Source organism: Uloborus diversus, chromosome 8 (assembly GCF_026930045.1).
Source record: "Uloborus diversus isolate 005 chromosome 8, Udiv.v.3.1, whole genome shotgun sequence".
NCBI classification, from domain to species: Eukaryota; Metazoa; Arthropoda; class Arachnida; order Araneae; family Uloboridae; genus Uloborus; species Uloborus diversus.
The window spans coordinates 145894094-145917952 of NC_072738.1; the positions used below are offsets into that span (position 1 = coordinate 145894094).

At 34.5% G+C, this 23859-nt stretch overlaps 1 protein-coding gene across 1 annotated transcript in view; it reads left to right on the plus strand.

The window, feature by feature from the left end:
- The window catches only part of LOC129228663 (cubilin-like), a 240137-nt gene that overhangs the window by 71941 nt on the left and 144337 nt on the right, over positions 1 to 23859 (plus strand). Inside the window, exons 15-19 of the mRNA XM_054863347.1 lie at positions 1838 to 1997; positions 4620 to 4801; positions 5353 to 5518; positions 22264 to 22448; positions 23456 to 23624. Coding sequence (XP_054719322.1) covers positions 1838 to 1997; positions 4620 to 4801; positions 5353 to 5518; positions 22264 to 22448; positions 23456 to 23624 — 862 coding nt within the window. The remainder of the gene's footprint in view (positions 1 to 1837; positions 1998 to 4619; positions 4802 to 5352; positions 5519 to 22263; positions 22449 to 23455; positions 23625 to 23859) is intronic.

The window sequence follows — 23859 nt, forward strand, 5'->3', positions numbered from 1 at the left end:
AGTATCTAAGTCACATGCTTATCCTCAAAGATCTCACCGCAAAACATCTGTTTCTTTGAACAAAACACATTTTTCATAGAAAATTCTTGCTAAAGGAATATGTTCTTGGGCGTTGCCTGTCACAATATGGCCGTTAAGTAGCAAGAACTCGCCTCGCCATCTTGGATATTCGATGCGTATTTTTTTTTTTTTTTTTTTTTTTTCACTTTTCTTTTCATATCTCAAAAGCTATTGGTGAGTGCAAAAGTTCTACTCGTTTTTGTGTATACAAATTTTCAACAAAGCGTGACATTGTAATGACGTAAATAGTTGGCGAAACAAACATGTAGATGTATGACACATAAAATCACCTTGTGTCGCGAAGTTAATCATCGAAAAAAATCTTAGAATGTGTATCGTGGAAGGTGTACGTAGGACATTGTTTGTTATACGAGTTAAATGAAAACAGCTGCAGCATGGCACAATATTTGTTAAGTTTATGGGAGGGATGCAACAGACGAAAGTTGCGTGTCTTCGATGGGTTCGCAAATTTAGGGAAGAAGTCAGAAGTGGCAAGATCAGGTTAAATGCGAGGGTCTATCTCACGTTGAAGTAGACGATATTAACCAAGCCACTAGTATACAGCTGTGGAAAGGCAAAACAGCTGTATCTGCATATTTTTCTTTTTTATTTATTTATTTTATTTTATATTTTATTTTATTTTTTTATTTTTATTTATTTATTTATTTATTTATTTTTTGCATTTTTATCATCTATCTTGCTTTTGCTTTATTGTACGCTAAACACAAAACCCGTAAAAACGTCAAATTCTAGCACTTAACTATTATTATTGTTAGTGGGGAACCCAAAACGTGTTTCTTCAAACTTCTCAAAAACTTTTTCTGCGGATACTGCGCTTTACCTTTCGACGGCTACGGCAATATTTTGTCACGGGGCTTGAGTCGCCGACGTACCCAGGCTCGAGTTAGTATAGGGATTGAAAAGCGAAATGTTCAATTAGAACATTAGAAGTGTGGTGGAATTCAAAAGACCAGACAGTTAATCCATTGTAACAGATTTTTATTTAACATAGGGCTGGGGCACATGACTTAGAACCTTGCATCTAGAATTTTCATTTCGACATTTAAACGATTTAAGTTATTAAGGGAAAACGGCAGGTGGAGACTTACTTACCACGCATCTTCACTTCAAGAAGTAACCTCCTCATCAACCACATCCTTATCCTATGCTTAAGCTTAACCCAGCTAAAAAATATCGTCAAAAATTCTGCAAAAAAAAAACAAACAAACCTTTTCTTACAGATTCTTTAAAACTTTTGTAAATTTTTCGATGACATCAAAATGTCTGCCTTTTCTCTTCATTCCCCTCTTTATTCTTCTTTTTAAAAATTGTCATATTTTTCTACTCCCATAAAAGTTTGCAAAAGTTTTGAATGCTCAAGATGCAATTTTATGATGTCTGCATTTATTCTGCAGATATTTTAAAGCCATCAAAATGTCTGCGTTTTATCTTCATTTCAGACGTCACTTTTAAGTCTTTACGAAAGTAAATAGCTAGCTTTCTTCTACGAATTTTTAAAACTAATAATTTTCTCCATACTTATTCGCTTCAATAAGCGTCGTGACAATTTGTCTGCGCAAAATATATTCAAAGAATCTGTTTTTATATGATTGTATATACTACTCAGCCTTATTTATAACAAACAGTACGGTTCCTACAGCAACTAAAGTTTTGTTAGATAAGTATTGTAATGTCAGCAGAATGCAAACAGGAACAGAGATATGTTTTTCCGTGTATGAAAGACAGTGAAGAAACAAAAATCAAATTTATTTTTCAGATCTTTGATGGTGAAACAACAAATGCTGTCAGTCTCGTGCGTATGTGCAACCATCAGTCAAATCCTGGAGCTATTACATCTTCGGGAAATACTTTGTTGGTCGTTTTCCGGACTGATGCATCTACATCTGCAGGAGGTTTTCATCTAACATACCAAGCAGGTAAAATTTAGAAAAATGACCATTTTACAAGCTACTCTGAAAGTGGGTTTTTAAGACGTAGACATTTCTAAAAAGCTGATCTAATGAAATTTAGTAATGGGCATTGGATTTGGACATTGGTGTTCCAGGTAAAAGTCTAGGATGTCTAAAACATTGTCAATTTAAACTTTTTAATCGTTAGGTAAAATAACAAAAATCATTAGACCTACTCCTAGTTCTTAAGCCAAGTTTATTCATGTAACTTTTTAATTATATTGTTGGTTTTGTATTATGGAAGAACTAACAGAGAAATCTTATTCATTGCAGTGATTTATTATATTTTTTGTGGACTTAATGACTTTTGCTAGAAGATGTAGCTATTTGATAATTTATTGCGTGTCTCAAACAATGTATTCTGCCTTAAAAACATCTTTTCTGCAGAAAATGTCAATTCAGATTCGAACCGTGGTAAAACATTCTGAGATGTCGTACGTTGGTCTTAAGCAACAGACTGTAATTGTTGAGATGTCATGCCTTCAAATAGTGAGAATCGCTCAGTTTGTTTCCATTAGATTTGTAATTCTAACAGCGAACATACAGAGTGAACAGAAATAATATTCCATTCTATGAAGACACTAACGTATTGATTTCTTTTACATGTGTGTGAAAAAATGCTCTCCTTAAAAGAAATACTGGGCAGCGTTTCGTAGAAACTGGATGGCAAAACAAATGCAGGGAGTCCTGAATAAGACTGACTGTTTTGAAAAATTGATTACAGAAAAACGTTTAATGATAAAAATATAATTCTTGCAGAAAATTCATTTTGAAAGTCGTAAATGTTTTCCCTCTTAAGTAGCAAATTTTAGTTCAAAACTTTTCCAATAGATGGCGCTGCAGATAGTAAGCCCGTGAACCACAGAAAAATTGAACATTACATCATAATTTTCCCAAAAAGTTTTTAATGAACAAAATTGCATAAATTTTTTTTCAAAATATCGATCGTCGGCTGAAATCACTTGTAATAATCGAAGGAAAAATCGGTGAATTTCAATTCTTCTGTTTTGACTTGCAGGCTATCTGCAGCGCCATCTATTGAAAAATTTTTGAACTAAAATTTAAAACTCCGTGGGGGGGAAAAATTACTGCCCTTCACACTAATTTTCTGTAATAATTTATTTTTTTATTTTTTTTTTTTATCATTAACCGTTGTCCAGTTATAAATTTTTGAAAACAGTCAGTCTATTTCAGAACACCCTGTAAAAAGAGTGCTAGTTACGAAATTAATTAAAACATTTGACAATCAAACCAATCCAGCTGGTAAAACGCATTTTGGCTCCATCGCTTGGAATTGAATGAAACTCTTTTATACAGGGTTAAAGTCTCAATTCTGCGTCAGATGCGTGAAAGAATTGAGGAAGCTGCCAACAGCATCACGCTGAACAACTAAAGGTTGCGCTCTATTCTACGGTGGAACATTGGACTTAGCGTGCAGGGTTGACATGCTGACATTGACTTGTGTTGGAATATATTGTCTTTAGATTAGCAATAAAATATATTTAGTAACGGACTTGGTAAGGAGCTTAAGGTCGTTATCAAACAATGAAACCATGAAAACTACCCAGTTAATTCTCAGACTTACGATGCAGTTCCCACTGCGTCAGACTCTTGTACATTTTAATGCTAACGCGTTCGTTACATTCTAGCTTAATTTGCAAAACAGATTGAGGCTAAAGCCCTAAAGTAATTTACTGACGTTGCTTGAAAATATTTCGCCACTAGTGTGCCTAATTTCTTCCATGGACATATCTGGCATAAAACAGGAAGTTTCCCGCTAAGATTTAGTAACCTTCCTGATATTCTTTTGGAATATTTCGGGAAAATTCAGAAACTTTGATAATAAAAACCAGTCAAGTTTCTACAATAAATCAGGAACTTTCCAATGAAATTTATACATGTAAGTAGCAATAGCTTGGAAGTTTCTCAATTTACCTGGAAAGCTCCTACAGTTAATTTGGCTAAAGCTGAGGAAGAGTCGTAAGCAAATACTGAAGAGTTTACTTGTTTGCAATTTTTGCAACGCTGCAATAACCAGCGACTGCATTTTGCTCTAATATGGGGATGGAGATCAATGGTTGTAGCTGAGCCGCAACTTAACTGAAGGCGTAACACTTAAAAAAGAAGCTGAGTAGATCTTTGCACTGGCGTTTCTGCATTCTGCTGAAGTGAGAAATCGTCATTTATACAACTTATAACGATTCCAAAGACTATTCACAAACATGTTTGTTTTATACAGTATGGTGGATACCCGTGAAATTTTCCAACGTTGCTTGGAAATATTTAACGACATTTCGGAATTTTCTGAGTGAGCATTTCTTAGATTTGTTTGCTGTTTTTTTTTTTTTTTTTTTTTTGTACATTTTTTTAAATTTTGGCACTATTAATTCCTATGTGGAATTTAAATAGTATTGATATCTATTTTTTATTTCTAAAAACAATTGCCGACGTTGACATTCTAAATTCACATAAACTTCTGTGTAATAAAGTCATAGTTTAAACTGTTTTAGTTTATGTGCAATGATTAAATTTTCACTTAAAAAAAAGTCCTTTCGGACCATAAGAATGGCGTTTTCTTTCTGTTGACAGTTTGTAGGAACGAGTTCACTCAGAGACGTGGAGTCATAGAAAGCCCCAACTTCCCCAGCAACTACCCGCGAAACCAAAACTGTGCTTGGGTCATCCGAGCTCCCAAAGGAAATAACATTTCACTGGCTTTCTCACATTTTACCCTAGAAGGAGGGAACTCGTGTGACAACGACTATGTAGAGGTAAGATCGTTTCGGATATTTTTCTAACTCACAGATTCATAGACTCAGTTAGTGACCTAAAAGCAGTTTAAGGTTGTCAAAAAGTTGCTGGCAGCTGTTTGGAGTTCGATGTTTGATTGCAAGTTTAATAAAGTCTAGTATTTAAAATTATAATGGTAGTCATTAACAATGCGAAGTGTAAACAGCCACAACACAGAATTAAGCAAACCGTTGCCACACTGCAGGTAAGGACCATCGTTTTGGCCCTCTTCCTAACATTCCTTTCGGTTAAACTTAAGTACGAGAAAAATGTACAAATGTGATGCACTACATTTAACGCAATATGTACGGATTGGTAATCAGAAAGTTTTTAGTCTTTCCATTTTACTATAACTAAGGGATGGACTTTGCAACATAAAGCAGCTTTAGGTAGAAGCAATTAGTTTTCAATTTGGTGCATTTAGGTCTTGTGATTTAAGACTTCTCTGAGTTTAAGAAATAGTTAATCATGTTTTTCAAAGTCCTAATTTTAAGAGGAGGTTATTTGAATAAAGGTGTCTTAAACATTTCAGATTTCAGAAGTCAAGAATATGCAGCCAGTATCCTTGAGTAAATATTGTGGGAGTTTGACAAAGCCTCCTGCACCCATCACAACATCAACGAACGTTGCCATTGTAAAGCTTGTCACAGACCACTCCGTCACAAGAGAAGGCTTCAGATTGGAATGGAGTATGAAAGGTAAGTGATTGAGTATAATATTGCTTTAGATGGTCACGAACTTGTACGGCCTCATAGAGGAATTTTATTCATGTGTGTTAAAGTCTGGATGAATCCAATGACTTGTTGGACAGAAAAACAGCCGACGATATTGAAATTCTTCATTCAAAATTACCATCATTGTCAAATTTTCTTTAAGAGGGAAGGCTTGTAAATAACCTTTCAAAAAGAGGGGGGGGGGATAAGAAAGAAAGGTAGGCGACATGCAAGATGAATGGACAACGTAGAAAATGTTTGAACCTTGGTGTCAATTGATACGGGACATAGAAGTCAAATTGATGAACATATGGTGGGGGATGACTGAGACAGCCTTCGCCGGATTTCGTCTGTAGAGCTTCTGAAATTTTTTTTGGCTTGTAATAGAAGTCAAGGTTATTAGCTATTATCCAAATAGATTATTAGCTATATACAAAATTATACGGGCAGGGAGTCTCGTTGGGCAGCCTTATATATATTGCTCGTATAAGATTGCTTAATGTAACTATGTCAGAAAATATTATTACAGTATAGCTTTGATTTAACGATACCCGATTTAACGATTTCCTCAATTTAATGAAACATTTAACTGCTCCGAATTTAACTGCACTAAATGCATATGCTCCTCGATTTAACGATATCCCTGATTTAACGAAAACGTTTTCCAGTCCCTTGACAATCGTTAAATCGGGGGTCATACTGTATTTATTCATTCTTCGAAACATATGAAGTGATTATTGAGTGCAATGATATGAATAATCGCAGTTTCAAAGATTCAAATAAAGAATAGTTTACAGGAAATACACCGCCAGCTGAGTCATTTCCAGCCGAGGACTGCAGTTTCGTGCTTATTAGCACTCATCAGCCCGGCAAAGGAAAGTGACTGAGCTGGAGATGGAAAATCTCTTAAGGAAGCCAAGAGTGCGAAACAATAAGCACGAAACTGCAGTCCTCGGCTGGAAATGACTGAGCTGGCGGTGTATTTCATGTATTTCTGCTTTAGCCCTGGCTAATGGGCGGTAATTTACTGAATATAAAGAATAGGTTGTTCAAAAACCATTTGGGAAGGCATCTCTTTAATTATACTTTTATTTTAAGTCCAGGATTAAATTTAGTCCCCCTTTTGGGTTTATCATAATAAATAGTAGCAGGACCAATTTCACTTGTGCGCATTTGTTGACTTGTCAGAGTCATTTAAGTGGTGTTATAAGACACTACATATGCATTTTTCTAAATTCAAGTCACATCGGAATAATAAGTCTCCTTTAAATTTTTCCTTTGTGCGCTTTGGGCGTAGAAATTGGATCAACGTATTATAATTTTTATGTAAAAAGCATCCCTTTACTTTAATTCTTGTTTCGAATTTGTGATAAAATCCAGTCTATTTTAATTCAAACGATCAGAGATAGAGTATGATTGACCTTATGTTTCGTACCTTAAGGTACGAAACAAATAAGCACCCACGGAAGTATTTATTTGGAATGAGAACTTGGAGGATTGTGTGACAACGAACATATTTAACGTGTCTGAGTTACCATTAATGCGCACGGAGGATCCTCGTTCCGCTGGCATCGAACCCATGACCTTCCAGTTACGAGACCGACACCTTACCGATCAGGTCACCACATCCTCAAATCTTTTACATTATCATCATCATGTTCTTGGTCTGGCTTTTTTTTTTAGGCCATTCAAGGTCTCGCTTGCCTTTTGGCCTAGAGTAGAACTTAGCTCTGGGAAGTTAATTTTCTTTAGTACATTGGATAAGACCTAAGTTTTCCACATAGGCTAAAAATCTTTAATTATCTTTTAATATCTTCACTTTTTATTTTTTTCCACAAGTATGCAGCCCTTAAGAGATCTCAGGTACAGCATTTCAGCTGCCTGGATTCTGCTTCTATCATTTGGCACTCAGAGTAGGGTGGGCCGAAATAAGCCGAAAAAAAATTTTTTTTTCGAAATTCATTTTTTGATAGCGCTCAAAAGTTGCGTAGTGAGTTAATTAGAACTCACAAAAAATTCTTAGATATTAAAAATTATCTAGCCGGCGCTATTTTACTCTGAAAAAACAAAAGAAAAAATGAATTTTGCTCATTTTTTTTCAATGAATTCCAAATATTTTGCTGGAATGCAACGAAAATGTTATATAATAAGCCAGTACGAGTCCATAAAATTATTGATTTTAATGAGTATTTAATCGCACCTTTCTGACATCAAAAATTGGAGAAAAATGAAAAAAAATATGGAATTTCTTCAAAAACTATTATGAAAATCATTTTTCAAAATTTATTCATAGACTGATTAATTAAACAGCACTATTAATCATAGTAATTATTATCACGCAATAGCATCATACATTTTCTAGAATTACATATAGAGAGAATGAAATTTTGAATAAAAATCTACAAATTCAATTTATAACACCCCACGCATAATGAATACAATCTTTTTGAATAATATTGTTCCTTATTATCAAATGATGGAAGTTCTTTCCTAGCTTGAAGTTTGGCACGAATAAATCGCTCCGTGCAGTTTCCCCTCAAACTCGTATTGCAGTTTCAGGTTTTAGTTTCACACAATTTTCCACAGCCTGCATGTGACAATAAAATGTCTGGAAAGTTAACTCTGTTCTTCGCACTTTTCTTTGAAGTCTTGGTCTTTTAGATGTATTGTAAGAGATGTCTCTCCGACAACACAGTTTTCCCAATCAACTAAATCAACGGCTTCAAAATTGAGTTTCGGACGCAAAACAATCGTACACCTTCGAGCTCTTCGTCTTCTTATTTCTAGAGTTGAGAACCCGCCTAACTGCTAATTCCCGGATGTATTTTCTAGAGTCAAAACACATTGTCAACAGTAACTGTTCGTGATGTGAACGAAATACACATTACTTGAGAAAACTTTGAAATTTATCTGCTTAACTTTGTCTGGAAACTGCCTTGCAAGAGAAATCATTTTCTAAAAATGTTGGGCACCATACTGGCAGATCGGTTTCAGTTTTATTTCAAACCACAATGGCGCATAAACTAGAATTACATACTTTACAAGCAGTGTAAGATTTTCTGATGGACTTGGAGTGCCTATATACAAGCGCAACAAATGGTTTGCAGTTGTCAGCCATCCTGCATGACTGAGTTTGCCTGGGCTTCTGTAAGCCACGGTAGAAGAGCAACTACCATCTTTTACGGCAAGACAGATTCGATACAAATACTGTTGTCCAGTACTTAAATTTTTTATATCTTTCATATCCAAAGTCAGAAAATTGAAGCCAATTTTATCAAATTTGACCACTGGATTTTTTCAATCTCTGAGGAGCTGTCCGATAGCTCCAGAATATGAATGTGGTCCTTTGTGCAACCGTCCATTTCTAGAATAAGATGCCTCATTGGCAACTCATTAGCAAGCAGCAGACATATGTTCCACTGTAAAAGTATGTCTCAAGTAAACCAATTACTCCACCTTTCTATCTGTATTTACAGTTGTTCTGTAGCATCCATTAACCGATAAGTTGAGCAATCTCATATTACTTTTTTCAAAGCTCATACATCGCAAACTCAAAATAATAGAATACTTCCCACTTTTTGGAAAAAAAGTTTATTTTAACCAAATATAAATGCAAATTAGATATTTAAATGAACGTGCCATCTTTCTTAGACCTTAAAGTGTGCATTTCATTTCAAATATACTGTGGCATCTTCAGTCCTGTGCCCTTTTTGATGCCGCGCGTCCATTGTGCGACGGGGATGCCCGACCGTACTCTGTGGAACTGACGGACAGCTATTCTTCTTCTACGCCTTTGTGCCTTTGTTGGAATACCGCTTCTTCATAAAGGACTAGACTGTCTGGCACCACTTCGGACAGTTTTAAAACCAGGTGTTGACGAGTTTGCCTGACAGCCCTGGACGGTGTCCGACTTTGTCGTTGCCGAAAAACCGCAGACGGGGAGGTGTGCTCCATGTTAATGAGGCGCCGGTCGACCAACGAATCCGGGCCCTGGTTTCTTCTACAAAAACAACGTAGCAGTGTTCGTCACCAAGTTTCCACCAATGGGATATTTTTAAGGGGGCTTAGTGGACAAGCCCCGTTTCTTCGAAAAAGATCTCGATCCACACTTTTGAAAAGCAGATTGCTCTAGGACTTGAGAGAAACAGGTGCCCTTAGGCATTTCTCCGGTTTCGTTGGAAACCGTGATTTTTTTTTTTTTTTTTGTGACCACCACTGAGGCAACTGTGTTTGCCTGAATTTGTAACCCGATCAATGTAACGATTTTTATTTTTTTTTTCTGTAAATAAAATTTTTTTTTTCTCGTTAATTTTAAAAAGGGGTTTAGTCCTTCCTTGTTCGTGGTGTGATTTGATTTAATGAAAAGATTGGAATTGTTAATCTTTACATCTGTGACTCACGACGTCACAATACTCAATTAAAAAATAATCTTAGACAGAATAATCCAAAAATCATAGTGATGAAGATTTACATTGAGTCAAAAAATTAGAATATTTAACCCTTAACAGGGGAGGTGCGGTCTCACAACCGCTCAACAAGTTTATACCACCAGCATTGGCTTCATTTTCAGTCCGATTGAATGGTTTTTCCTAATAGCATTTTTGTTTTGTGATCTTGAACCTCCATCTTGCTTATCAGCATCTTTTGGAAAGGGCATCTGGTTTAAATTTCATTGCATTCTTTAGAAGCGGTTTGTAAGACCGTACCTCCTCTTCAGTGTTACAATTTTTTGGCAATAGTAGACATGGCGAAACCGCGGAAATAGGGGTTCCTTTATCTTATTCGCGTTATGCAAAAGAAATGCAAATATTCTTGTTGAGGTTAGGAGTTGTTTGAAATGTTCACAGAAATGTTTTAGGAATAATGAGGGCCGAACAGGGGCGGACTGCCCCTAAACTTTTAATGTGGAAAAAAAATTCATGCCGCCCCATCCAAAAAAGTTTGGATGTAGTTTTCCAAACCTAAAAAGTTTCTAGTGTGTTTTTTTCAAAAAAAAAAAAAAATCCTCCCCCCCAGCACCCCCTCACCTCTCTCCCCCCGCTGAAATACCAGATTTTTTTTTTTTTCAGAAATCCTAATTTAACTTTTTATTCAAGCAAACTAGTGAGCAGATTGATTTAAACCAAGCGTACAGCAAACGTCCATGATATACAAATGATATTTCAAGGATCAAACTTTCTAAAAATATTTGCAAGCTTAAATTGCTCTACGCAATAAAAAAAACCACTGTGAAAACTGTGTGGCTTCTTTGAAAATCCGCATTTAAGGAGTATTTTCGTTTATGTAAAAGTGAATAAAAATATTATTTAAAGCAAAACGTAATACATTTGAGGCAGTGAGAAGCAAGAGGGGTGTAAGAAGACATTTTCAAGTTTTGAGTAAAACTCGTATAAAGATCACATCCTAGGTAGGCTTTCATTGAATTTTTTTTCTAAATCATGCTATACAGCGGCAACTACCAGGGCTGCTAATAGTACTATCTCTTGCCCCAAGACAGAGAAGGGGTCCACCTACCATTTGTACTACTGGTTATCTCCAAATTTTTAATTTTGCCTCTTGCATCCCTTTGCTTCTCACTGGGAACCGGACATAACGTCCAGATCCAAAACGTCCATGGATATAACGTCCAGGTCCAAAACGTCCGGGGGACAAAACATCCGTTATGTCCGGCATTCGCTTCTCACTACCTCATATGGCCATGAGCGGTACTATTTACCCTTTAGAAAAAACTCTTTTTTTTAGTCTTTTCTTAAAATTGTATTGTACGTATTCAAACTAATGAAAAATTTCATGTAAACCAAACGTAATATATTAGTTTCGAATGAATACATCCCAGATCATGAGACAGTGAGAACTGATCTTAAATATCGGATAAGCCCGAATTACTCTACGAAAAAAAAAAGAGTTTCGCCTCGAAAAAGTCGCCATTTTGTCTCAGTGAGAAAACTGATTTTCAAAGGTATCTCTCAAAATGTTATCTAGTAAATGAAATTTATTGGTCAGGTTCTAGAACTAAAGTGAAAATCATGAGATATACACATGGGATGGGGGGATTGCGGTCTCCTCCCCGGGCCCTTGGTTTTAACGTAGATTTAGATTGCCAATAATTTTAATACGGTAGTTTATATGCATATAACGATGGTTATGACCAAACTCCACTCCCCTCCCCACAGAAGGCAAGTTCTGGCCGCGCCTTGTACTTTATCGTATATTGTGTGGTTTATGCTACATATTAACTTGCCTTTAATAATAATATTCCACTGACTCTCAACGTTTTCAAGTATGAACAATTTATTTATCAGCTTCCAAGATTTAAAGTGAAAAATGGAGAAATGTATTGGGAAAAGCAATAAGATGTGCGTATTCTTTTTCGCAAGTAAATATGTTCAACTAGAGTTTAACCTTACACTTTATTAATCTGTTTTAAGAATTCATTAAGATTGTTTATATGAAACATGAAACACCAACTTAATATAGGGAAATTATGATTGGTTACTGTAGCGTAAACCCTTTCTCACTTTCTCTCTCTCTCTGTTTTTTTTTTCTTTCTTTAACTAATTTGTTTATTTAACCAGCAAAACTGAAATTTACTTCAGGAATGTTACTACGTCATAAAATTTAAAGCTAAATGTAAAAACAATTCAAGAATTAAATAGATGTATCTAAAAATGTAAGACATTTTCTCTTTAAAAATCAAAACAAATCACATAAAAAGCTTATGGATAACTTTCAATATGAATTACCAAATTCTATAGCATAATTGCTGATTGTCAACTGAAATTTTAAGTTGATATTCAATTTGAAACTAACAAAAGTCCTCAAGAGAACGTTATGAAAAGGATATTTTGCTTTTTATTTCTAGTCAAGTGAAATATCCAGTATATTTTAAATCAGTGGTTTCCAACCTGAAGCTATTATCCCCAAAGGGTTGATTTGGTTCCTTCAGGGGACAATGAACATTCAAAACAAAAATTTAAATGATAATAATAATAATAAACATAAGTAATAAACATAAATCATTATATTTTTTCGATTTTTAAATTCTAATAATTTGTGTTTATTAATAATAAATCATAAGAATTTAAAAATTGAAACAAAACAGCAGATATTGAAAGTGAAAACGTATGCAAAATCGATGGTCCAGAGTTTAGACAAAAAATCATGAGTTTAAAAAAGAAATGAATTAAATTCAGGAAGGCCATGCACATCCTCATATCTTTTACAAGCATACGAATCGTATTCAGGGCAGGTTCTGGACACCGGAACAAACCATTCTCTCTCTTCTTTTTTTTTTTCTTCAAGTTTAAACTGCCAAAGTTTTTTATTCTTCCAAATCCTAAATTTTATGCCAAAAAAAAAAGGGGGAAAAAAAGAAAAATGTTCGGCTGTCTTTGAAAAGTACATTAATAATCTTAGTTTATTATCTCCCTTCAAAAATTAATTACTCTTGAAAAAAAAACATAAAAAATTTGTGTGACAATAAGTGGATCAAATTGGTACAGTATTTAGGCTTTAAATTAAAATTAAGTACAGTAAAATCTGTAAAGTTCACCACCCTTGTAAGTTGACCACCTGTCTATGTTGACCTATTTTGTCAGGAACGGGATTAGTCCTATCTTATAAAATGAAGGAAAACCTCTAACTTGACCACCTGTCTATCTTGACCACTAATGTACGCCAAATTTGGTTTGGAGTATTGTAAAAAACCCTTTGTAAGCTTACACTTGGTTTATTGTTTTAAACTTTCTACGGTAAATTATTTTATTTTATTATTTATTAATTTATTATTATTGTATTATTATTATTATTTGATAGCTTTCCAAGAATGTTTTTAATGCTTCGATGACGGACTAGCATTTTACTAACTAGCCAGCAGCATAAAGCTTATGCTGCTCTTTATTCTCCAACCTTATTTTTCTTTTGTTGTTCTATTTGAGATAGTTTTTTGTACTTTGTTCAATAAAAATAGGTATCAGCAGAAAAGTACAAAGTGTTTTCTTTCAGTTGCAATAGGTTGTGGCTATACTGGAATTGTGCTAAGGCCCGGGGCTGTACATTTTGGGCCCTCTGCAACAAAATGGGTACGGCATCTCCCTAGTGGCCAGCAGTGTTTATTTGTAAAGTTAATAAGTCTTAATGCTAGTTTTTCTTTCTTTTTTTCTTGAATTTCTAGGGCCGTTAGCCCCCTTGAGGAAGTGAGCCCCCCGCACTGCGGGTACGCAGATATGAGTTTGCTAAAGAGCCCGTCTGGCTTATTTCGGGTGCAAGGGATTAAGATATAGGACATTTTAATTTTGCCTTTATGAACTGAGAGAGTCGAGCTTGTTGCTCTTTGTGCTATAAGTGTTACATAAAAAGGCTTCAAAAAAAAAAAAGTTAGTTGAACTTGAAATTAATAAATATTATGAAATATTAAAATGAATTGAAAAAGGAGAAAGCCAAAGAAAATTAGCTGGCACATATGGAATTTCTAAAACTACGGTGTCTAATATAGTTTAAAACAAGGAAAAAATAACAAAACTATTTAAATAGTATTTTTAATTATGGTTTCACTTTCAATAATGTTAAACAATGAAAGTTAGTTGAACAGAAAGAGTAATAAGGGTGAATCCCTCGAAAAATGAATACACGGTGCGAGAAATGAAAAAAAAATATTTCAAAAAATCATTACTGCCCTTTATAAGTTGACCACCGGTCTAAGTTGACCACCAAAGTACTGCACCACGAGTGGTCAACTTACACAGGTTTCACTGTATGCAAAAAATACTAATATCGATTTTACGTTAATCTAAAATTTGCTTTTTTCAAGAAAAAAGGTAAGGGGGCGACGGATAAAAAAATGTTGGAAATCACTGTTTTAAATATTTATACTGTTTGTACTTTTGTGAATTTTATCTTTGTTAAACGAAAATAGATGAAGTGGACGGTGATATACAAAAATGAGTTATCCAACAAAAATTTTCAAAAAAATAATGAGTTATTCACATATGTTGGCAGATAAACTGATACACTACGGGGATACGAAGACAATTTAAGCCAAATTCTGAATTAATATGTCATCTATGAAATTCAGCTTAGAACTCAATTTACTCAAAAGTACTGCTTGGTGGGTTGACTCATTTTTGTGTAACACCGTCAATTTGTTATAATTATAACCGATAGTTCAAGTTCTTATTATTTAAAGTGCTGATGACAAAAAAAAAAAAAAAATAAATAAATAAATAAATAAACACATGATGATTAAAAATATTAAACTTACCTAAAAAAGATTCTTGTCACCGTTGGATTTAAAACACATGCAATCCCATTGAGTAGTCAACACGGTGTATAACAAATGAGTCGTTTTTTTCCTCGGAGACGAAATTGAGGAGATCTCAAAATTATCTAATTGGTTGAGAAAGTCATGGATCTATCTATTGCTAAGTTCTGGGAAACATAACAAAAAAAACGAAGGATGAAAATGAAAAAAAAAAAAAAAAAAAAAAGCTTTTTAGCAGACGTTTTGCTCCTATACATTCTATTCTTAGGATGGCGCCTTTCTCTTATTTCATTAGAAAAAGGTTTAATGTAATCTTTTCCCAGACAGTCTCAGATCCTCTCCGATGGCCACAAAAAAAAAGATCCCCACCCCCAATAAAACTCCTTACCAGAATTCCAGGAAACATCAATCCTGAACAGATACGAGAGACACCCATGGACCCTGAAGGCTTCGCTTCGGCCGAAGACCACCCAACAAAGACATTGTTTCGTTTTCCCTACGTAACAAGATACGGTAATAGTTATAGGCAAGAACAGACTAACGTCCTGAGAGTGACCGCTAAAAAGGAGCGGCCGTAATCCTCTCCCTTCTCCCCCCCCCAAACAAAAAGAGCAGTTCTGGCTGCTGCAGCCCTCGACACAAGAACGGCCGGCCTAGCTAAGAACTTTTTTTTAAAAATAAAATTGAGGAAAATGGTACGTACACATTGAATGCATAGAAAACGGCCCCAGTTAGGGACGGCCCATGTGGAATTTTCCACATTTCACACGTGGCCAGTCCGCCCCTGGGGCCGAATTATTCTTGGAATTACGACGAAAAATACTAATAGTTAAAGGACTGTGAAAATTTTTCCGTAACGTGATATAATCAATTTTCTTATACTAAAATGTTCTGTATATATTAAACAATTAAAATAAAATCCTTAATAAGTAATAGATTCATTTTATTACGAGTAGTAAATTATTTACTGCAGCATATGAATTTTCTTGAAAAATCATAAGGCTTTAGTAAAATGTTCTCGGTATATTTTAATTCAGAATTCAAACTTTTTTTTTTCCGTTCTAATGAAAGTTCAAAGAGCACTTAAGGAAAATTACAGGAATCTATCTCAATTACACGATTTAAAAAAAAAAAAAAAATTGAAAGTTGAGCGAGCCTCACATCCCCTGTTATGCCCATACTTTTTCACCTCTCCTGTTACGGGTTAAAGGGATACTAGAATACGTTATTTTCTGCTAGATTCAATGCTTTAATCTCTTCTCACACGGATTTTGTTTACATTAATCGTTTCTGGCACTGTTTCCATACCCTCTTAAATGCGGCAAGGAGCTCCATTTTGTTGGGTTCAAGTCCTGGTGGGCACCAGGTCTTGAACCGCTTTCTTTAAATTTGACTGTACCACAAATTCTTGATCGTATTGAGATTGGTTGAATTGCTTGACCAGTTTAATACCGAAATTCCTCTTTCTGTTTAAAATCTATGAGTCGATTTAGAGATGCGACACGGAGTAGAATCTTGCTGAAACATAAAATATGTCACTAAATGCGTAACTGATGTGCCTCAGATGAAGTATCATGCAGTACTATTGATAAATAGCGGAAATCACGCATTGTTTTATTTTAAGATATATATAACTTCCCAATTCCAGCAGTTCTCATGCACCCACAAACCAAGAAGGATTTGCCAAAGTGGAGAGAACTTCTTACACAAGATTTCTCATACGCTTTTCTTTTTAAAAGTCAAACCCGAAGACCTTTTTTTGTTTACACATATTTCAAAAAAAAAAAAAAAAAAAAGATTCATCACTGAATATAATACTTTTCCATCCTTGTTGCCCCTGTTTGAGCTTCTCTTTGCTCCAGGAGAGTCGTGTGCGTTTCTGCTTCATGTTTATCTTTGGTCTTATACTTCGTAGATCCGGAAGTGTAACTGCCGTTTATGTAACCGTCCAAGTGCAGTTGGCTTAAATAAGATAACTATACATTCTGTCCAACACTTATGGACGTAAGAAGCATTTTTCAACGATTAAATTTGAGTTCATCCCTGCCAGATGTTACAATTCGGTTACTTTTTAGTTGGTCAGTGTCCTTCTAGGTTCCTTTAAAATCTTACATACCTTAGATTGTAAAACTTTCATTCGAATTGGGTAGGATAGTTTTTTTTTCTAACTTTAAGCAATGATACAATATGTAACTTCGTTTTTTTCCCTATTTATCACAATAACGACCCATTTTGAGCAGTAAAAGGCTTTTAAAAGAGCGTGAAATTATCCGGGCGCCAACCTTCATACTAGTGACAAACTATATTGTAACAGCTATGCAAATATTTTCGCCACTTTTTAAAATTCACATTGAATGACTAGATTATTCTAAGTTTTTGACCCATATAAAAAATCTATTTTTCCAATGTGTTAGTGATCCAAAAATTGTAAAAATAATATCTGAAAATTAGTTTAAATTGATTTACCCATTCATGAATAACGAGTTTTAATCTTTTTAATTTGCATGCGTTCATTTTTTCCCGACTCAGAGACAAGTTTTGTTCAAACAGTTCTGATTCTCTATTTTGAATTTGGGTTGTAATACCTTGCGAAATTTCTTTTGCACACTTTCACCAGCTGTTAGCGATATATATCTAAAATAATAGTAAAATAATCTTAGGAATGATAAAAGCAGTTGAGCGCCGTTTATTAACCAGGAGAAACAATTTGAACCGCAGATTAGAAAATCAGCATCTTGTACAACTATTTTTATTTGAGTGTGTGCATTTTTTAAAATTGGCGAACAAATGTCGCAAAAAATTGAATTTTCAATGTATATTCTAAGTAACGCAACATTCACGTAACATTTCAGTATTAGTACTTGTTTTAAAACTACGTTTTAAACTAGTGTTATTATTATTTTTATTTTTTTCATTTTCTCCATGTTTCAGTCTTAAAAGGCGCAGCTAAGTATTCTACGAAATGTATAAAAATCTTTGAGTGTTACAACTGATTTACTGACTACTGTTTGCTGGAACTAGTTTTAAATTAATTTATTTTTTGGAAACTGTTTTTTTTTTTTTTTTGAAAAAAAGTACATTTTTGCCCTTTTTTAAAATTTTTCAAGTCCAAATAGGGCCGGCTAAATATTAAGCAAATTTATCGAAATTTTTATAGGGAGATAACAGACCCATATAGCAACTTTTACAGTCGATCCAAAAACAAATTTCCAAAAAAAGTTTTTTTGTCCCACCCTAACTCAGAGTTCATGTCTTAGAGCCATGTAGCAAAGTAGAAACTGCCATGACTTAGTTGAGTTTTAGTTGCATTTTTTTTTCTTGTTGAGCAATCCGAATTGCTTATTATCCTCGCTTGACCGTTATTGACGTTTCGGTTCCTTCTTCAATGTTCCCACACGTAATGATCATTCCTAGTAATAATAAAACTTCTCTACTAATAATAAAGCTGAAAGTCTCTCTGTCTAGATTTCTGTCTGGATCTCTGTGACAGCGCATAGCGCCTAAACCGTTTGGCCGATTTTCCTGAAACTTGGCACAAAATTAGTTTGTAGCATAGGGGTGTGCACCTCGAAGCGATTTTGTTCTTTTTCTATTAGAATTTTAAGAACGTTTTCCCGAGCAAAATTATCATAAGATGGACGAGTAAATTACCAAGTTATCATAACATGGAACCGTAAGATGGGCAAGCCGATTGGCGAGAAATTCATCATACATAATTTGTAAATATACAGGCGAACCAAAATATCTTTTAATTTTTCTACTACGAGCAAAGCCGTGCGGGTACCACTAGTATAATATAAGGCAACATCTCATATATATTTTTAATGCATTTCAATTGTTAAATATATTTATTTATTTCATTTTACACAAACTGACGAATCGCAAACCTCATTGTTAAAAAGTAAAAGACGCACGAGATCGTGTTTGATAGATTTCTTATTAATTGAGCGACGACTTCTTGAGGTGTAACTACGTTATGTGTGATGTTATTAAAGTTTGATTGATTTTCATAACATAATGGAGTCACATTTATATACGAAATTATTGAGTTGGTTTATACTTTCCCGCCTTCCTCCTTACCTTAGGTTGGCTTATACCTTATATGGTTTTCTCATGCCTCGACGAAAACTAACGGATGAAGAACGTGCTATCGCACTACTAACGTGCTAAGATGCTATCGTAATTCGGGTTGCGGAAACATATTTTGAATGCAACTTGCCAGTATTCAAATGAAAAGGGCCCATCGCCAAAAGCAGATGTTTTTTTTTTCTTTTTTTCTCTTTTCGTGTTCTTTTAAGAGCACCTAAAATAGGCAAAAACTAGTCGACCCGTGCGGAACTCCGCACTGTACTTCGAATCGTTTCATAAGGCATTTCGCTCTTTAAAAATTTCAAAGAAAGAATATTATGAAGAAAAACCGAAAAAAGTAAACGGAAAAAAGTAAGCGCACAAAAGAAGGCATGTAATTTGACATCAGTAACAAAACCTCGTTAAATACAACGTTGTGATAATTTGATCATCGCTCCCCTTTTGGTTGTATGTATTTTCAATGCAAATATAAATATCATTAAAAGTGTGGCTGAGTGACACATTAAAAATCAGTAATTTTGCATGTGAAAAAACAGGTTGTGGCAAATACAGTCCTGCCCATGTGAGCATCTGACGGAAAAAAAGGCACATTAAAGAGATATTTAGTAGCACGGATTCGAACTGGCGCCATTCTGATTAACAGTACGACGCTCCAACAAACCTAGCAACTGTGCCTTCCTTTTCGAATGGTATTCATTGAAGGAATGCGTAATAAAACACAGTAAAAAAGTTTTTCGCCGAAAAAAATATAATAAGATCATGTGTCTATTTTTTGTCATTACCCAGCATGATACGATTTAAAATTATTCGTAAAACATGGAATTGGAGTAAGGAATGAGGAAGATCTCACGTAGCGATTGAAACAAACATTCTAGAGAAGTAATAAATTCGGTTGAAAAAATAAGTGTTTTTATTTTTGAATATTTAACTATTTCAAATAGCAGGCTTCTTTAAACTGTACGGCTTAAAAGCCCGCACTTGTTTTTCTTTTAATCGAACACTTAAAATTCAAAACCAAAACCAGTTGAACTGAGTTCGTTATTTAAGTGTAATTTTTCGAACGTAGACAAAATGTTTTTTTTTTTTTTTCAGCCGAAAGCAGAGGAGTAGAAAATGATTTGTTACTAATGAAGTTGATAATAATTTTAATGTTTTATATCGTATTCGAATAAATAATTAAAGATTTACTGGTTGAAACTCGTAGTTTTAATTTGGCGTAGTATTTTTTCATTTGTACAAAAGTTCGAACACTGCTATTAGAAAAATCTACATTTCAGCATACAATGAAAATGTTTTTCTGCACAAAAAGGATTCCCTTGAGGTATATCTAATACTTTTTTTTATGCTTACATTATGCTCAGTGGTCTGGAAGGAGTCAAAGCTTAAAAAAAAGGGAAGAACACCCTTCGATTAGCAGTCAACTTATCTGAATGATAGCTGTAGCCTGCATAAAGGAGTAGAAACACCAAATAGCATTCCCACTGCATTTATTTTATTACGTGTGTTATCTGTTGTATGTTATGAGTACATGTAATGCGTAATATTATTGTAAATTTGCTATTATGTCGGACAGCCCGAACTGGCCCGAAGTTCAGATAGTTTATAGCCGAACGCTCTACCGAAAAAAAAAAAAAACCACAGGTAATTTTAAATTTTTTTTCTTGCCGAGAAGTGTTTTTATTTTTGAAATTTTTTACAATTTGTTATCGAAGGCTGTTTGAACCGTTATGACTTAGATGGCAGCAAGTGTTCATCATTTAACAGCACGGTTAAAATACAAAATAATTTGAACTAAGTTCTTTTTTAAGCGTAGCTTTTCAAATGTAGTAAAAATGTGATACGCTATTTGTTTTTTTGCAAAAAGAAGAAAAATATATATATTACCCTTTAAATTGAGGTAGTATTTTTTTTATTTGTACAAAGAGTCAAAAACTCATTAGAAGAATCTATATTTCAACATACGATTTATTATATTTTACTGAACAAAAAACAATTCCAATGTAGTCTGAAATCTTAAACCTGATACTTATATTTTCGCTTACATTATGTTTTAATTTTCTTCCCGGAGCCAAAGCCTTTAAAAAAAACCTTAAAATTGAGTATCAATTTAGCTCCGTGTTGCATTAAGTTTTCATAACAGCTAGGGGCGTTTCTACCTCATGTATTCCCTTATATTTGTTATTCATTGTTCATGCAATGCGCGATTTTTTTCTAATTTTTTGATGCAGATTGTCCGGACGCGTTTCCGAACACTCATTCTCCTCGTTACCAGTCGAACGCTCTGCCGATCAAGCTAGTCAGCTCTGTCGGTAACAGTGCAAGTTAAAGTTATAAATTTAACCGAAAACCTCATTCTATTTCTTTAAAACAGGTTTTTTTTGCCCGAAAAAACTATTTTTAGACCGTGGGTCTATTTTTCATCAGTAGCCTGCACGATAAACTTTAAAATAAGGTGCAAATCAAAGAAATCGATCAAGAATTGAGGAAAATCTCGCGTAGAAACCAAAAATAGGCTATAGAAATAATATATAAGGATTTGTGTAGTTTTTTGGGGCATCGTTCTCATAGTCAGAATTGCTACTAACCATTAATACAGTGAAATCCGGTTACAAAGAATACCAATAAAACTGTTATATGTTTCAACGAAGAAAATCTTCAGTCTCGATTTAACTTCTATTAGATTGCTGGAATTCCAATACAACGAAGTTTCCGTTACAACGAACAAAATTTACGGTCCGTTTAAAATCGTTGTGATGGGATTTCATTGTACCACAGTCGAACTTGCTTATAACGAGCGCAAAGGGACCGCGATATTTGCTCGTTATAACCAAGTGCTCGTTAAAAACGAGTTTTATAAAAACCATAAGTATTCATCACAGTTGCTATTTTTCTCCTTTTTAATCTCTACGTTCCAAAGAAGCTGGTTAATTTGCTTTGAACTGCCTGAATGTCTTTTTCCTGTGTTGTTGTTTTTGAGGAACATGCATACACACACATAATGTGATTTTTAAATGTTTCTTTACTTTACAAATTAAAAGTGCTGTCACCGCTTGTTCTCAGGATTTATGATTATCACTAACTTTGGTTGACAACAGAATGTTAGAGAAAATTTACCAAAAAAAGGATAAGCCGAGCTGGAAACGAAAAAAAAAATTTTGAATCGCAAAAATATTGCTCGTTTTAAGCGGAGATAGCTCGTTAAAAGCAAGTTATGATCCCATGGAGTTAACATTGTGCCAATCAAGTATGTCTGGTTTCCTCGCTAAATTCCAGGTTCTCGCGAAATCAGGGCTCGTTATAAACAAGATCTGCTGTACTCTAAATGTGCTGTTGATAAGGTAATTATTTTGTGGTTTGGTATCATTATTTACTGTTCCCCTAGGATGCGGAGGAGATATAAGAGACAAGCCCGAAGCCGTCATCTTGTCCCCCAACTACCCCCACGGGTACCCGTTTGACGTCGAGTGCATTTGGCACATATGGTACCCGCCAGGCTTCAGAGTAGAACTTACAATTCACGAATTGGATATGGAAGCAGGAAATGAATGCTTGTACGATTATTTTCGGGTAAGCATTTTTTTTTTATTACATTCTTAAAATAATAAAGTATAAAGAAGAAAACTGTGAAATTCCTTTTATAATTTAAAACGTACTAAAAACCTTTTTTTTCAATTTCAGTTTAATACTTTTGACTTTCTAAAAAGATGCAAACTGCGTTCAGTAAATAGTTAGTGTTTAATTCTCTATAAATCAGGTTTATGCTGCACCACTACAGAACACGGCATTGCACCGTTTCGATAAGTTAAACTTGATTTTAGGTTGCGGGGCAAAAAAAGAAAAATTAGAAGATTTAAAGGACAACCATGTTTAGCTAAGATACAATGCATATCATGTTTGAATCATGGATACCCTTCATTAAAAGCTATCATTAATTGAAATAATTGATTTTAATTTTGAAATTTAATGTTAATTCTTTGCTCCATTTTCACTTCGACAACAGGAATTTAAGAGTTACGTTTTAATGTGCCTTTCCACGAGAACCGCTTACTTCAGAATGGCGCCGATTACACTTCACATGCGCAAGAAAGCGTTCTTCGATATGCAATCATTAGCGCCATCTTTGGGGTTTTTCGTTCTCCTACAGTTACTGTCTGATCTCGAAAGCCGCGACTAGCACCGTTGAACGGTTCTATTTTAAAAAGGGGTGACAGCTTGTTGAAGAGAATGCACCATGGTAGCATTTCTGCTAAAAAAAAAAGCCTCAACTCGAACCAACATTTCTAATAAACGAATCCAACGGAAAACAAAAAAAAAAAAAAAAAAATCCCCCTCACATTCGTTATCTTTTTTATCAATATCTCCCCTATTTTGATAAAATCAGATGCGACCTGACGCATGCGCAAATTTGAGGAAGGTTGCGGTTTAAAATGTCAAACAGTACGTCAGTCCTGGAAATTAATAGCCGGACCTTGTAAGATAAAAAGCTTTGTTTCAAAATCTAGCTGCAATCTCTGATTGCGAGAAATTTAATTTCTCAGAATCATAATTCTTATTATTTTTAAAATTTTATACAGGTTTATGGTGGAGAAGACGCAAATGCTCCTCGGCTGTTAAATGTTTGTCGAAGAATAGTCCAACCTCAAACCGTGACCTCTCACGGGAATCAGATGACTTTGGAATTTCACAGCGATCACTCAATGGCAGGAAAAGGATTTGCGGCTTCAATCAAAAAAATTCCAGGAGGTTAGTATTGTTTTTTTTCCTCTAATTTTGCGTTTCAAAACGTTTAAAGATCTTAAATGAAAAACGGCTAATGTTTTGAAAATACCCGGAATTAGTTTCAACTACAAACAAGAAAACAGACAAAACTGACAGTGTCATTAAGATATGTTTTTTTTTACAGGTTGCGGTGGTACGTTTTCTACGGAGGAAGGCACTATTATGTCACCTAATTACCCAAATCCTTACGACTTAAACG